The sequence below is a fragment of the Lepidochelys olivacea genome (genome assembly GCF_965140295.1).
Source record: "Lepidochelys olivacea isolate rLepOli2 genome assembly, chromosome: 5".
Lineage (NCBI taxonomy): Eukaryota > Metazoa > Chordata > Testudines > Cheloniidae > Lepidochelys > Lepidochelys olivacea.
Window position 1 is genome coordinate 75,964,791 of NC_140415.1, and position 14,117 is coordinate 75,978,907.

General features: G+C 47.8%; 1 protein-coding gene across 2 annotated transcripts in view; it reads left to right on the top strand.

The window, feature by feature from the left end:
- The window catches only part of LOC311521380 (uncharacterized protein), a 153,712-nt gene extending 144,135 nt beyond the window's left edge, over positions 1-9,577 (top strand). The window contains exons 1-3 of one of the 2 annotated variants that reach the window (XR_014711868.1): positions 1,728-3,201; positions 6,489-6,575; positions 7,381-9,577. Coding sequence is in view for 1 of the 2 variants with exons in the window: in XM_084629689.1 (XP_084485815.1) it covers positions 6,489-6,551 (63 nt within the window). In the remaining variant the exon portion in view is untranslated. Of the gene's footprint in view, positions 1-1,727; positions 3,202-6,488; positions 6,576-7,380 lie in introns of those variants that run through there. The other variant, XM_084629689.1, reaches the window with a different exon arrangement.
- Positions 9,578-14,117: the final 4,540 nt, after the last annotated feature.

Below are 14,117 nucleotides of genomic sequence, written 5' to 3' on the forward strand. Positions count from 1 at the left end.
GGCTGGGTGAGGAGGGGGCCAGAACCCTGAATCCACCAGTAGTGATCCATCTAGCTGATTAAAGGATAATGTGAACTACAAAGGTAGTTCTATCTAGTGTCAGATAAAACCAATGTGGCTCCTCTTGGGGTAAAAGTTAAAAAAAAAAAGAAATCCATGCAGATCATCATCAGCACTTCATCAGGGATATGGTGAATAAAATTTATTTAAAAAAATATAAGGTGCTCAGAATTAATCTATATTATTTGTATGATTATTATGTGTACCTCTGTCTATAGCTTAGTGGTTTGAGCATTGGCCCGCTAAACCCAGGTTTGTGAGTTCAATCCTTGAGGGGGCCATTTAGGGATCTGGGGCAAAAATTGGGGATTGGCCCTGCTTTGAGCAGGGGGTTGGACTAGATGATCTCCTGAGGTCCCTTCCAACCCTGATATTCTATGATTCTAATTTGATTACTACCATGCTGTCTGCTACAGTCCTGGGTAGTTTTTGCACAAAGTGAGGAACAAAATGTAATGGCTGGAGGTAGGCCAATCACCAGTCCTTACCTGACAATACAGATGTAAAGGCCTTTGAAATTTTATCTCTGTATAAGAGGGGTACAATAACTCCTAACTTGGGAGAGGAGAAGGGCCCTTCAGGTAGGAAACCTTAAACAAAGAACTTGGAAACTGTCAAGAGTGCATCCTTAATGCACAGAGGTAGAGAAGTGGGGTCTGTAGAAAAGCAGATGGAGCCTCGGTCCCCAAATGTGGGCGGGTACTAGGATAAGGTGGGCCTACCTAAATCTAGGGAGGAAATGCTAAGCTTCAGGTAAGACAATACGAGTATAAGCCTTTTGTTGTTTTGATCCTTTTCTCTCTAATTACTATGTTCCTGTGGATAAATAAATACATTGTTTTGAACAAGTTGTTCTGACATACCACTGATCACAGTGCCCTAAGGAAAAGTGATAGCTGGAGACAAATGCTGAGAAACCAGGGGTTCTGTAACCTGTAAAGCCAGTCTAAAAGTGGGGAGAAGTTCTCTTACTGAGCCTGTCATTTGAAAGCGGTAGCATTGAGTGAGGGATCACAGGTACAGCTAACCCTGCAATCATGACAAATGATGTGGCATAATTTCCCTTTCACACACACAGTTGCTGCTCCATTCTGAGATCCAATTTCTTTATTCAGAATTAGTGTTATTGCTAAGGTGACCAGATGTCCCAATTTTATTTGGACAGTCCCAATATTCGGGGGTTTTGTCTTATATAGGCACCAATTACTCCCCACCCTCTGTCCCGATTTTTCACACTTGCTATCTGGGCACCCTAGTTATTGCTGACAAGGAGCCTCCAAGGCTCCTTGTCTCTCAGTAAGAGTAATCCAAACTTTTGGATACAGTGGCATTGAGGAGTGAGTGCAGGCTCCCAGGAAATCTGAATTCTTTAGGCTGCCAGGATGCGCTATTCAAAACTCCACGTTCATGGACCATAAGGCCAGATAAGCAGAGCAGCTGATTTAGTTTTAGGGCTGACACAGAAGCAGTAATGTTTGATTGCATTATAACATATTGCATTTACTTGCACTCAAGCAAGACAACAATTTCTAACGTTAAAAAGTGCTAATGTAACACAGTAGACTATGATAAAAATTGCTCATCCACTAGAAAGTTGTTTTCAGACCTTTTGACATACCCTTTCTGTATATTATCAATAACCCCATCTTTCTTTCCAAGCGTGGAGACGATTGAGTCAGCCAGGGCCAAGGCTAGTAGCTGAACAATCTTAGTGTAGAAAGGAGAATGAGCCTTAGCCATGGGAGCATAAAGTGATGAGGATCCTCTACAAAAGCCAATTTACCCTCCCTCCCCTCAGGTGTTATCAAAAACATTTGATGAACTAGATGGGCAAGAGATGGGGTGGGAGGCGGTCAATAAAAGTTATAATAATCAGAAAGGTAAGATTAGAAAGATAGTTTATTGTTACAGATTCAACAAGAATTTGCATCTAGCTGCTATTATAGGATGAGTATTTTCCCTTCTATTCAGGTTGCCTAACATTTTCATAATAGAAGATTCTTGCAACTTCTTTTTAAGAGGTCCAACACCTCCACTACTAAATTTCAAAGGCCTGCTGCAAACAGAGAGATAGCTCTAGGGTCGGGAGGTGCCTTTTGCTGATCCCATGTAAATTCTTCAGATCTGGCAAAGTTTAAACATACCGTACCTTTAAGCAGTGGGGAATTTGTCTCTCTGGCTGAATGAAGGGAACAGTGCTTTATGGCTAGAGAGAGGTCAAAATGCTGCAAAAGGGGACAAGGGGCAACACTGATTCATCCCTGGAATCCAGATAGGTGGGAGGGCTTAAAAGGGGCAGCCTGTGCAATGAAGCCCCTTTTACATGGAGCAGGCTGAGGCAGCAGCAGGGAATGAAGGACTTTGGCATGTCTCAGCATGGCTCCATGTAGGAAAAGGACTGTGAGAATGGGGGTGGCGGAATGGGGAATGGTTGTTTCCCCTCTTAGAATTATAGAATATCAGGGTTGGAAAGGACCTCAGGAGGTCATCTAGTCCAAACCCCAACCTTCCCCTGGTCTGGGTAGGGCAAGGCAGGCAGAGGAAAGTAGTTCCAGAAGGGGAGGGGGAATTGACAGAGGCAGCCCCAAGGGTAGAGAGGCATCCCCAAGTTGGATTTTGTTCCCGGGTATAGAGCCAAGGATGGGAAGGAGAGGGAATGTGGCCCCTCTTGTAGCAGCTGTGCTGTGGGTATGGATGTAGGGAATCAGGTTTCAAGTTTTCCTGCTCTGAGCAGGAGATAGCAGGGGGGAATTTCACTTCTCCCTCCAGGTTGGTCTCGCTGGGACAGGGAGGGGGGCAATCAAACCCTGCCCAGGGCAGACAGAGCAGAGTTGTGGGGCCCATGGGAAGCCAGGGGCAGGATCCTCACAACAAGAGTGAGGGACCAGTGGAGCCCGCGGTAATGTGTTTAATTACCAAGGGCAGCCCCCCAGGCTTATGGAAGCAGGGGCGGGGCTCCAAATGAAGCCAACACCCACACAAATGAGCTCGCTGCATTTGCTGAGGATTTGATGCAAGTTGTCAGGGTGATTGCATCTGAGGTTGTTTTCTCAGCATTACAGGGTGAACAGAGTGTAAGGGGTCAGCCAGAACCAAGATGTTTGACTCAGGTGATTGCAGGAGATGGCACTGAGGGCAAAGGTGAGTTGAATCAACAACAGATAGAGGTTCCTGATTGCGGGGTGCTTGGATCTGCATCGGGCAGAGGCTGCAAGGACAGGTGGTACAGGTGGGCCCCTACCACACGATGTGGCCATAGTTGTGGATTGCAGGGCCCTCAGTGCGGCACAGAGTCCATACACTATTGGTTCCTCTGAGGCTTTACATGGGGGGGAAATGGGGATGGACCAGACGGGGTATTGAATGGACCACTGGGGCAAGGATTGGGAGTCTTAGAAGCTGTATCAGCTCATCTGGTGAGCACACCCCTGTAAAGAGGCTCATGGTATCGCACAGCTGCAACAGGCTAACTTGCAATTGTTGCAATGCCTTGGGACACTCACAGGAGAGGTATCTTGCCAGGGTGGTGACAGAGGCATAGGGAGGGCACGAGTTGTGGAAACAAATAGGCAGGTGGGGAAGACCCCCTGCACTGGTGTGGGGGTCCTCAGCAGGGGTGGGGGAGAGCACTGGGAAGTTTTCTGCTCTTCGACTGTCAAGGACTGTAACTTCATGGGATAGCGTTGCTGTTCTGCGGATAGCCAAGGGGTAACAGGGCAATGAGGGTGCCACAACGGTCAGTCCTGAATAGGGTTATGCCGGGGTCACTTAGTTCATCCTCTCAATACTACTAGGGATAAAATCCTGAGAGGTGAAGAGGAGGTTACTCACCCTGTGCAGTAACTGATGTTCTCTGAGATGAGTGTCCCTGTGGGTGCTCCACTCCAGGTGTTGGTGCGTCCCTGTGCCTTCGCTCGGAGATTTTTACAGCAGTACTCGTACCGGCCACACACGCGCAGAGCCTGCCCCCCTGCTCTGAGGGTACCTTAATAGTACGTGTGCACAACTGGTCTCCTCAGTTCCTTCTCTACAACAGAGGCTACCCCAACTCTGAAGTAGAGGGGAGGAGAGTGGGTAGTGGAGCACCCACAGGGACACTCATCTAGAAGAACGTCAGTTACTGCACAGGGTGAGTAACCTCCTCCTCAAGAGAGAGATGTCCATGTGGGTGCTCCACTCCAGGTGACTTAAAAGCAGTGTATCTCAAGGAGGTACGGACTTTGAATTTGGCAGGAATGCAGTAGATAATACAGCTCTGCCTAATCGTGTATTAGAGAGAGGGCCTTGAGTAAGGGCATAATGCTTAACAAATGTGTGTTCAGAAGTCCAAGTGGCCACTTTACAGATGTCAGCCAGAGGAACTTTGCGTAGAAAAGCCACGGAGGTAGCCACAGATCTTGTGGTGAGTTCTGATGCCGCTTGGAGGCGTAACTTTCTTTATTTGATAGCACAGTCGGATACAGTCAGAAATCCAGTTTGAAAATCTCTGGGTAGAAATAGGTGTCCCTTTGGAGCACTCCACAATGGAGACAAAGAGTCTGGAAGAGTTTCTAAAGGGCTTTGTTCTATCTAAATAGAAGGACAAAGCCCTGTGTACATATAACATATGCACTGTGGATTCAAAAGAGTTTGCACGTGGTTCAGGTAAGAAGGTTGGTCGGTGTATCGGCTCATTGATGCGGAATGACAAATGCACCTTTGGAAGAAATTGGAGTGTAGTTGGAGGATAACCTTGTCCTTAACAAACAGTGTGTACGTTAGGTCCACCATGAGAGCTGCTATTTCTCCTGCACGTCTGGCAGAGGTGATTGCCACTAAGAATGCTGTTTTCATAGAGAGGTGTAAGAGGGAGCTAGGGGCTCGAATGGTTGTTGAGTTAATCAGGATAATACTAAGTGAAGGTCCCACGGAGAGGTAGGAGGTTTAATGTCCGGGTATTGGGACTGGAGCCCTTTGAGAAAACACTTGGTGATTGGATGAGCAAAAACAGAGGTATCGTCAATCTTGTCATGAAAAGTTGTAATAGCAGCTAAGTGGACCTTGATGGAGCTGAAAGAAATGCCAGATTGCTTAAGGTCTAATAGATAGTCAAGTATGGGTGGAAAAGGTGCAGAAGTAGGAGGAAGTTGTTTAGTTGAGCACTATTGTGTGAATCGCTTCCACTTTCGGAGATAGGTGATGTGAGTAGATTGTGTTCTGCTATGTAGGAGAACTCTTTGAACCTGTTCAGAGCATGCTAGTTCGTTTTGGGAAAACCATGTAGGAACCAAGCTTTGAGGTGAAGCATGGACAGGTTAGGGTGAAGAAATCGGCCATGTTGCTGCGATAAGAGCCGGAGAGAGGGGCAACGAAATCAATGGGTGAATTGACATTCTGGTGAGGAACGGAAGCCATGGTTGTCTGGGCCACGATGGGGCAATCAGAATTACCGTGGCACCATCTGTCCATATCTTTGTCAGAACTCTGTGGAGAACCGGTATTGGAAGAAAAGCATACATTAAGTGTTGAGCCCATGATATCAGGAATGCATCTCCTAGGGAATGTTTGCCCAATCCCTCTCTGGAGCAAAATTCGGGACATTTCTTGTTCTTTGCAGTTGCGAAGAAGTCCAGGGTTGGATAGCTGCAAACGTGGAATATATTGCATATAATCATGTCATTTATCTCCCATTCGTAATCCCAGGGAAAACGTCTGCTTAGTTCGTCCGCGGTGGTATTCAGGGCCCCAGGAAGATAGGTGGCTGCTATCCAGATGTCATTTGTGAGGCACCAGTTCCAGAGCTTCATGGCTTCTGTGCAAAGCGAGTGAGATCGAGCCCCTCCCTGCCTGTTGACATAGAACATGCCTGCGATGTTGTTTGTCATTATCTGAACATATTGGTTTTGATAAATGGGAGGAAGTGACGGCAGGTATTGCGTACGGCTCGCAGTTCTAGGACGTTTATGTGTAGGGAGGCTTCAGTGGAAGACCATAGCTCCTGGGCTGTGTGGTGGGACATGTGCGCTCCCCATCCCGTGAGGGATGCATCGGTAGTCATTATGAGTGATGGGGAATCCTGGAGAAAAGGGACTCCTGAACAGAGGCTGGAGGAAACTGTCCACCATCGGAGGGAGTTTTTGACTCTGATTGCTATGGATAGAGTCTTGGTTAGAGTGCGTATGTTCCATCTGTAAAATGTGGCCAACCAAGCTTGGAAGCACCTCTTCTATAGGCGTGCATTTTTGACCACGAAAGTACACGAGGCCATGTGGCCTAATACTTGCAGGCAGTCTCGTGCAGTGATCTGGGGACTGTTGTAACCAGGAGTTTTATGGTGTTGAAACGATCGAGCAGAAGAGATGCTATTCCTGTTTGGGAATCAAGGTGCGCGCCCATGAACTCCAGTTGTTGGGTAGAGATAAGGTGGATTTGTTTTTGTTTATTTGCAGGCCAAGGCAAAGAAAGCATGCGATGGTAAGCTACGTGGATCGAAGAGCTTCATCAAGTGTTGAGGCTTTGAGGAGACAATTGTCGAGGTAGGGAAATATTATAACCCCCTGTTTCCTGAGGTGGGCAGTAACCACGGCTAGGAGTTTGGAGAAAACTTGGGGGGCGGTAGATAGGCCAAAGGGCAACACTCTGCACTGAAAATGTGTCGAACTGAATGTAAAACGAAGACAACATCTGTGGGCTGGGTGAATAGTAACATGAAAATAAGCACCCTGTAGGTTGAGGGCTGAACAACAATCACCCTGCTCCAGCGCTGGGATTATGGTGGTGAGGGTAACCATTTTGAACTTTTGCTTTTTGATAAATTTGTTTGTTGCCATCCCCTGGTTTTCTTTTCTGTTAAGAAGTAATGGGAGTAGAAACATTTCCATCTGTGTTGTTCAAGCATGATTTCCACTGCCCCCAATTGAGGGAGATGTTGTATAGCCTGGAGGAGCAGTTGCTTGTGAGAGGGGTCCCTGAAGAGGGACGAGGAGGGTGGGTGGGTGGGAGGCTGGGAGAGGAAAGGGATAGAATAGTCAACTGTGATGACCTCTAAAGCCCACTTGTCAGTGGTAATATTGCACCATTGATAGGAGAATGGGCATAGGCAGTGACCAAAAATAGGGGCAGGGGTGTAAGCGCTGAAGTGGGAATATTGTTTTCTATACCCTCGACCAAGGCTTCAAATTTGCTTATTGGTCAGAGGGGGTTGAGACACTGCTGAGGAGTTGGGACAGCGGCGTTGCTATTGTTGCTGTTGCTCGTGAGATCTATGGAATTGCTGGGTGTATGTGGGGTAGTGTGGTTGCTGGTAAGGCTGATAGCCATATTGTCGTCTTCTGGTCATAGGGATTTGAATTCCTAGAGACTGGAGAGTTGCTCTGGAGTCCTTCATGGAGTGGAGTACATCATTTGTGGTGGAGGCGAATAGTTTGTCACCGTCGAAGGGGAGATCCTCAGTGGTACTCTGAACCTCCCAGGGAAAGGAAGAGGACGAGAGCCATGACCCTCGGCGCATCACGACTGCTGTGGCAGTGGACCGTGCCACAGTATTTGCCACATCAAGGGCAGCTTGAAGAGCAGTGTGGGAGATTATTTGTCCCTCAGAAACTATGGCTGTAAATTGTTGTTTCTTTTCTTCTGGAATGTGATCAATAAAGTCCATGAATTTATTGTAATTTTTGTGGTTGCACTTTGCTAGAATGGCTGAATAATTAGCAATGCGAAACTGCAATGTGGAAGCAGCGTATAACTTACGTCCGAGCAGATCTAATCGCTTACTATCCTTGTCGGAAGGGGTGGATCGGGGAAATTGCTGTTTGTTCTTTTGGTTAACTGCATCTACTACCAGCGAGTTTGGCGCTGGGTGAGTAAAAAGGAATTCTGAGCCCTTGGAAGGAATAAAGTGCTTTCGATCCGCTCTCTTACAGGAAGGCAGGCTTGCAGCCAGGGTTTGCCAAACGGCCTTGGCAGATTCTAAAAGGGCTGCGTTGATAGGTAATGCAATTCTAGAAGAAGAGGGCTGCAGAATGTCAGTTAGCTCATGCTGCTGTTCAGGAACTTCCTCCAGGTTAATTCATAGCTCATTGGCAGCTCTTTTAAACAAGTCTTGAAATTTTGAGAAGTCGTGCGAAGACGTCGGAGGAGGAGGAAGCAATGCTTCATCAGGCGGAACAACTGGTTCTACCGGGTTAGAGGCAGGCCGTGCTTGCTCTTGCGGTAGTGACAGGGCTGCCTGGTGTCTGGAGTCAGTGGCAGGGTCGTCAGCTGGTGGTACTGAGCAGGTCTCACACCTGGCTGCATTGGTATAATGAGTGTGGTCCTGAGTATAAGGAGCCCATGGAGCCCAATATTGCCACTGTGGTGGGAAGGGTATGGGTGATGCCATCCAGGGGTTCACGCATCATGGGGCAGGACCCTGGAAGTAGGATGAGGCACTTTTCTATGACCACTCTTGACTGGGGTCTGTGGACGGGAAATCTGGTAAGGTGAAAATTTTCCCTGCAGCCCAGATTCCCCATCACTGGAGGAAAGCTGTGCAGACCTTGCTGGAGAGAAGCAGGTGTGATTGCAAGATAGGTGACACCAGGAGGTCCCTTGAGTGCGTGAATTGCGGTGCCGCAGTGCCTCTGTGAGGGGAGGGCTGAGCGAGAGGAATTTGTTGTGAGGAGGGATTCCTCTGCACCTGTGTCCCAAGTGTTCTGTCACTTCCGGCTAGTTCAAAGGCTGACGGTGCCGGGAGAGTGAGAGGAGCCTGTGGGGGGTCAGGCAGGCTGGTATGCATCAGCACCACTTTCACTGCGGTGCCGAATGGTGCCGTGTGAGAGGCAGGCAACTGAAAGCCTGAAGCCTCAGCACCGGAGGTTAGTGTGACCGCAACGGTCACAGGCGGGTTTCGCGTGGCGTCGGAGGAGCCCGGTGCATCAAAGGTACTCAGCCAGGGGAGCGCAGGGAGAGAAGCAATACCTGGAGAAGGCTTGTCCCTGAGAATACCGTTTGTGGGTGAGAGAGACTGATTTTTTTTTAAGTTTTCTTTTGTCTCTTTGAAGCAGGGGGGCTGCGGCGTACAGCAGAGTCCGAGAGATTTTTGCAGCAGGAGCAGTTTTAGCTGTAGCTCCCTGTCTTTGCATGCCCTAGATTTTGACTTGCTGCAGTGGGCACATTTTGGGGGGATGTGGGACTCCCCCAAACATTTAATACATTTAGAATACATCTGAAAGAGGGATGGCATCATTACAGTTAGAGCAGCACTTAGAACCTGGAGAGCCAGGCATGTCGGAAGCAGCTGTGCTGACAGGAACAAAAATGTTTTATTTTTGTTTGTTTGTTTTTTAAAAGAGAAGAGAAGGGAAAAGGGTACCTAACTATTGCTGGTAAGCTAAACGAAGAGGGAAAACAAGTTGAACAAGGGAGAGAAGAAATTATCTAACGAGTCTGTTGAGCTCCTTCTCAGGCCAGGATGGTAGAGAAGGAACTGAGGAGACTGGTCACACACACATACTATTAAGGTACACCCAGAGCTGGGGGGCAGGCTCTGCGCATGCATGACCAGTATGAGTACTGCTGTAAAAATCTCTGAGCGAAGGCACAGGGACGCACCAACACGTGGAGTGGAGCACCCACAAGGACATCTCTCGAAGAATACATGGCAATATTATCACTGTTGCACAGGGAGATGATGGTGGTCAGTAATTAGTGACTGAGTAAACAGAACAGAGAAATGCCCAAGCAGCCAAGGGTCCATAGAATGAGGGAAAAATTGTGAGGCTGCCTTCCTTATCAATGCAGGTGTTATAGCTGAAGCTTAATGCTGACTGTTCCTGATCACTTTCCTCTCATGTAAGTGCTTCTGGATTGATTCTTTGAGGACCTGCTCCATGATTTTTCCGGGAACTGAGGTGAGGCTGACTGGCCTGTAGTTCCCAGGATCCTCCTTCTTCCCTTTTTTAAAAATTGGCACTACATTAGCCTTTTTCCAGTCATCTGGGACTTCCTCCGTTCGCCACGAGTTTTCAAAGATAATGGCCAATGGCTCTGCAATCACAGCCGCCAATTCCTTTAGCACTCTTGGATGCAACTCGTCCGGCCCCATGGACTTGTGCACGTCCAGCTTTTCTAAATAGTCCCGAACCACTTCTTTCTTCACAGAGGGCTGGCCACCTCCTCCCCATGCTATGATGCCCAGGGCAGCAGTCTGGGAGCTGACCTTGTTAGTGAAGACAGAGGCAAAAAAAGCATTGAGTACATTAGCTTTTTCCACATCCTCTCTCTAGGTTTCCTCCCTCATTCAGTAAGGGGCCCACACTTTCCTTGGCTTTCTTCTTGTTGCCAACATACCTGAAGAAACCCTTCTTGTTATTCTTGACATCTCTTGCTAGCTGCAGCTCCAGGTGCGATTTGGCCCTCCTGATTTCATTCCTACATACCCGAACAATATTTTTATACTCTTCCCTGGTCATATGTCCAACCTTCCACTTCTTGTAAGCTTATTTTTTGTTTAAGATCCGCTAGGATTTCACCGTTAAGCCAAGCTGGTCGCCTGCCATATTTACTATTCTTTTGACTCATCGGGATGGTTTGTCCCTGTAACCTTAACAGGGATTCCTTGAAATACAGCCAGCTCTCCTGGACTCCTTTCCCCTTCATGTTAGTCCCCCAGGGGATCCTAGCCATCCGTTCCCTGAGGGAGTCGAAGTCTGCTTTCCTGAAGTCCAGGGTTCGTATCCTGCTGCTTACCTTTCTTCCCTCTGTCAGGATCCTGAGCTCAACCAACTCATGGTCACTGCCTCCCAGATTCTTTTGCTTCCCCCACTAATTCTTCCCGGTTTGTGAGCAGCAGGTCAAGAAAAGCTCCCCCCCAGTTGGCTCCTCTAGCACTTGCACCAGGAAATTGTCCCCTACGCTTTCCAAAAACTTCCTGGATTGTCTATGCACTGCTGTATTGCTCTCCCAGCAGATATCAGGAAGATTAAAGTCACCCATGAGAACCAGGGCGTGCGATCTAGTAGCTTCTGTGAGTTGCTGGAAGAAAGCCTCATCCACCTCATCCCCTTGGTCCGGTGGTCCATAGCAGACTCCCACCACTACATCACTCTTGTTGCTCACACTTCTAAACTTAATCCAGAGACACTCAGGTTTTTCTGCAGTTTCGTACCGGAGCTCTGAGCAGTCATACTGCTCCCTTACATACAGTGCTACTCCCCCACCTTTTCTGCCCTGCCTGTCCTTCCTGAACAGCTTATATCCATCCATGACAGTACTCCAGACATGTGAGTTATCCCACCAAGTCTCTGTTATTCCAATCACGTCATCATTCCTTGACATCACCAGGACCTCCAGTTCTCCCTGCTTGTTTCCAAGGCTCTGTGCATTCGTATATAAGCACTTGAGATAACCTGCTGATCGCCCCTCATTCTCAGTATGAGGCAAGAGCCCTCCCCTCACAGACGTTCCTGCCTGTGCTTCCTCCCGGTATCCCGCTTTCCCACTTACCTCAGGTCTCCTTCCCCCGGTGAACCTAGTTTAAAGCCCTCCTCACTAGGTTAGCCAGCCTGCTCGCAAAGATGCTCTTCCCTCTCTTCATAAGATGGAGCCCGTCTCTGCCCAGCACTCCTCCTTCATGGAACACCATCCCATGGTCAAAGAATCCAAAGCCTTCTCTCCGACACCACCTGCGTAGCCATTCGTTGACTTCCATGATTCGACAGTCCCTACCCAGGCCTTTTCCTTCCACGGGGAGGATGGACGAGAACACCACTTGCGCCTCAAACTCCTTTATCCTTCTTCCCAGAGCCACGTAGTCCGCAGTGATCCGCTCAAGGTCATTCTTGGCAGTATCATTGGTGCCCACGTGGAGAAGCAGGAAGGGGTAGCGATCTGAGGGCTTGATGAGTCTTGGCAGTCTCTCCGTCACATCGCGAATCTTAGCCCCTGGCAAGCAGCAGACTTCTCGGTTTTCCCGGTCAGGGCGGCAGATCGAGGACTCAGTCCCCCGGAGGAGAGAGTCCCCGACCACCACCACCCGCCTCCTCCTCTTGGGAGTGGTGGTTGTGGAACCCCCAATCTCAGGACAGTGCATCTCATGCCTTCCAGCCAGCGGAGTCTCCTTCTGCTTTCTCCCCCCAGACATATCATCTGGTCCACTCTCCGCAATGGTACCTGTGGAGAGAACATGAAAGCGGTTAGTTACCTGTGTCTGAGTTGCTGGAACCCGGACATTCCCCCTTCTTCTTCTGGAGGTCACATGTTGCCAAGCTTCTTCACTGGCCTCTTGGCTCCGCTGTGCAACCTGCTCTAAATCTTTAGAGCTTTGTGCCTGTCGAAGCATATCCTGACTTTTGTCCAGAAAAACCTCAAATTCTCGTATGCAACGCAGGGTCATTATCTGTTGCTCCAGACCTTCAATCTTCTCTTCCAATATGGAGACCAGCTTGCACTTTGTACAGACAAAGTCACTTCTGTCCTGTGGAAGAAAGACAAACATGGCACATCCAGTGCAGGTCACAACAGCTGAACTCCCCCCTTCGATATCACCTTCCTACTATGAGCTTCCTCAGAGAAGTTGGCAAGATGTAAGCCTCATTGGGCTCACTCCAGTTGTTGGATCATATTACAGAAGTTCTGTATTAAAATCACAAATGAGTTTGATTCCCCATGGTTTAAATTACTAATTAAGAGGTCTCTTGGTTTTTGGTACTGTTTCTCTCCCTCTATGTGTGAAACTTGCAAGCTGCTAATTGCGTTAGTACATTCTAAGGCAAGTCTGTTCTCAAAGCAATTCACACAGAGAGAGACTCAAAGCAATACTCTGTAACAACAGAAACAGCATCCAGAGACTCCCCGCCCTTTTGTTGTATTAACAATTGTGATTAAAATAGAGATAGAGGATGTATGTGGATGGATGCTTGGTGTGGATAATAACTGAATGATCAGGGAGGTGCCTGCCTAAGAATCCAGTGTCCATCGGCTGAAGAAGGCGTCAAGTGGAAATAACCAGAGGACCCCCGGAGAGCAGACTGGAATCCACCCAACAGCCTCAAGAATGGGAGAACCAAAGAACAAGATAACAGCTAGCAGCATGGAGCCGTCAGGAATGTGCTATCTGCTGATTGATTCAGCAACAGCATGATGAAGCAATTCCCATAGACTGGCATAGGAAGAAATTCCTATAAAAATGGACTCTAGAAAGTGAGAACTTTTGGGTCTGATTCTGCAAACCAACTTCCAGGAGCATCAGATGAGTATCTGACAAGGCTTTGCTCCCTCCTCATGTCCAGGCCACCTGGCCAGTGGCTTGGCATAAGCAACTCTACGGCTGGTAACTATGATAACAACCTTGCAGAACCTCTCTCTTTCTCTCTCTCTCTGTGTGTAAATATGAGATTGAATGGAATGTTATAGCTATAACTAACTGCTTACTATGATTATTTCTGTATTCACAATAAATGTGGTATTTTGCCTTTTTCCCTTTAATAAGATCCTGCTGGTTTTTATTTTATTGGTATAACATTGTAAGTCACATTAATTTGTTGTAACCTCATTCCAGATATTGAATGACCAGCTGTGCAGTCATTGGTGTGGATCTGCAGGCACAGTGTTGTTTTTTGAACGCATAGGAGTGCGTCCAAGTTGTCTGAGGGTTCACAACTGGGGTTCGGCAGTGAAGCAATACTGAGTTGGCATGGAAAGAGGAGCATGTTATGGGATCAGCTGATACCACTGCTGAATGCTATGGGGACCTGTCATAAATATAAAGGGAAGGGTAAACCCCTTTGAAATCCCTCCTGGCCAGGGGAAAGCTCCTCTCACCTGTAAAGGGTTAAGAAGCTAAAGGTAACCTCGCTGGCACCTGACCAAAATGACCAATGAGGAGACAAGATACTTTCAAAAGCTGGGAGGAGGGAGAGAAACAAAGGGTCTGTGTCTGTCTGTAGTCGTCTTGGCCAGGGACAGAACAGGAATGGAGTCTTAGAACTTTTAGTAAGTAATCTAGCTAGGTATGTGTTAGATTATGATTTCTTTAAATGGCTGAGAAAAGAATTGTGCTGAATAGAATAACTATTTCTGTCTGTGTATCTTTTTTGTAA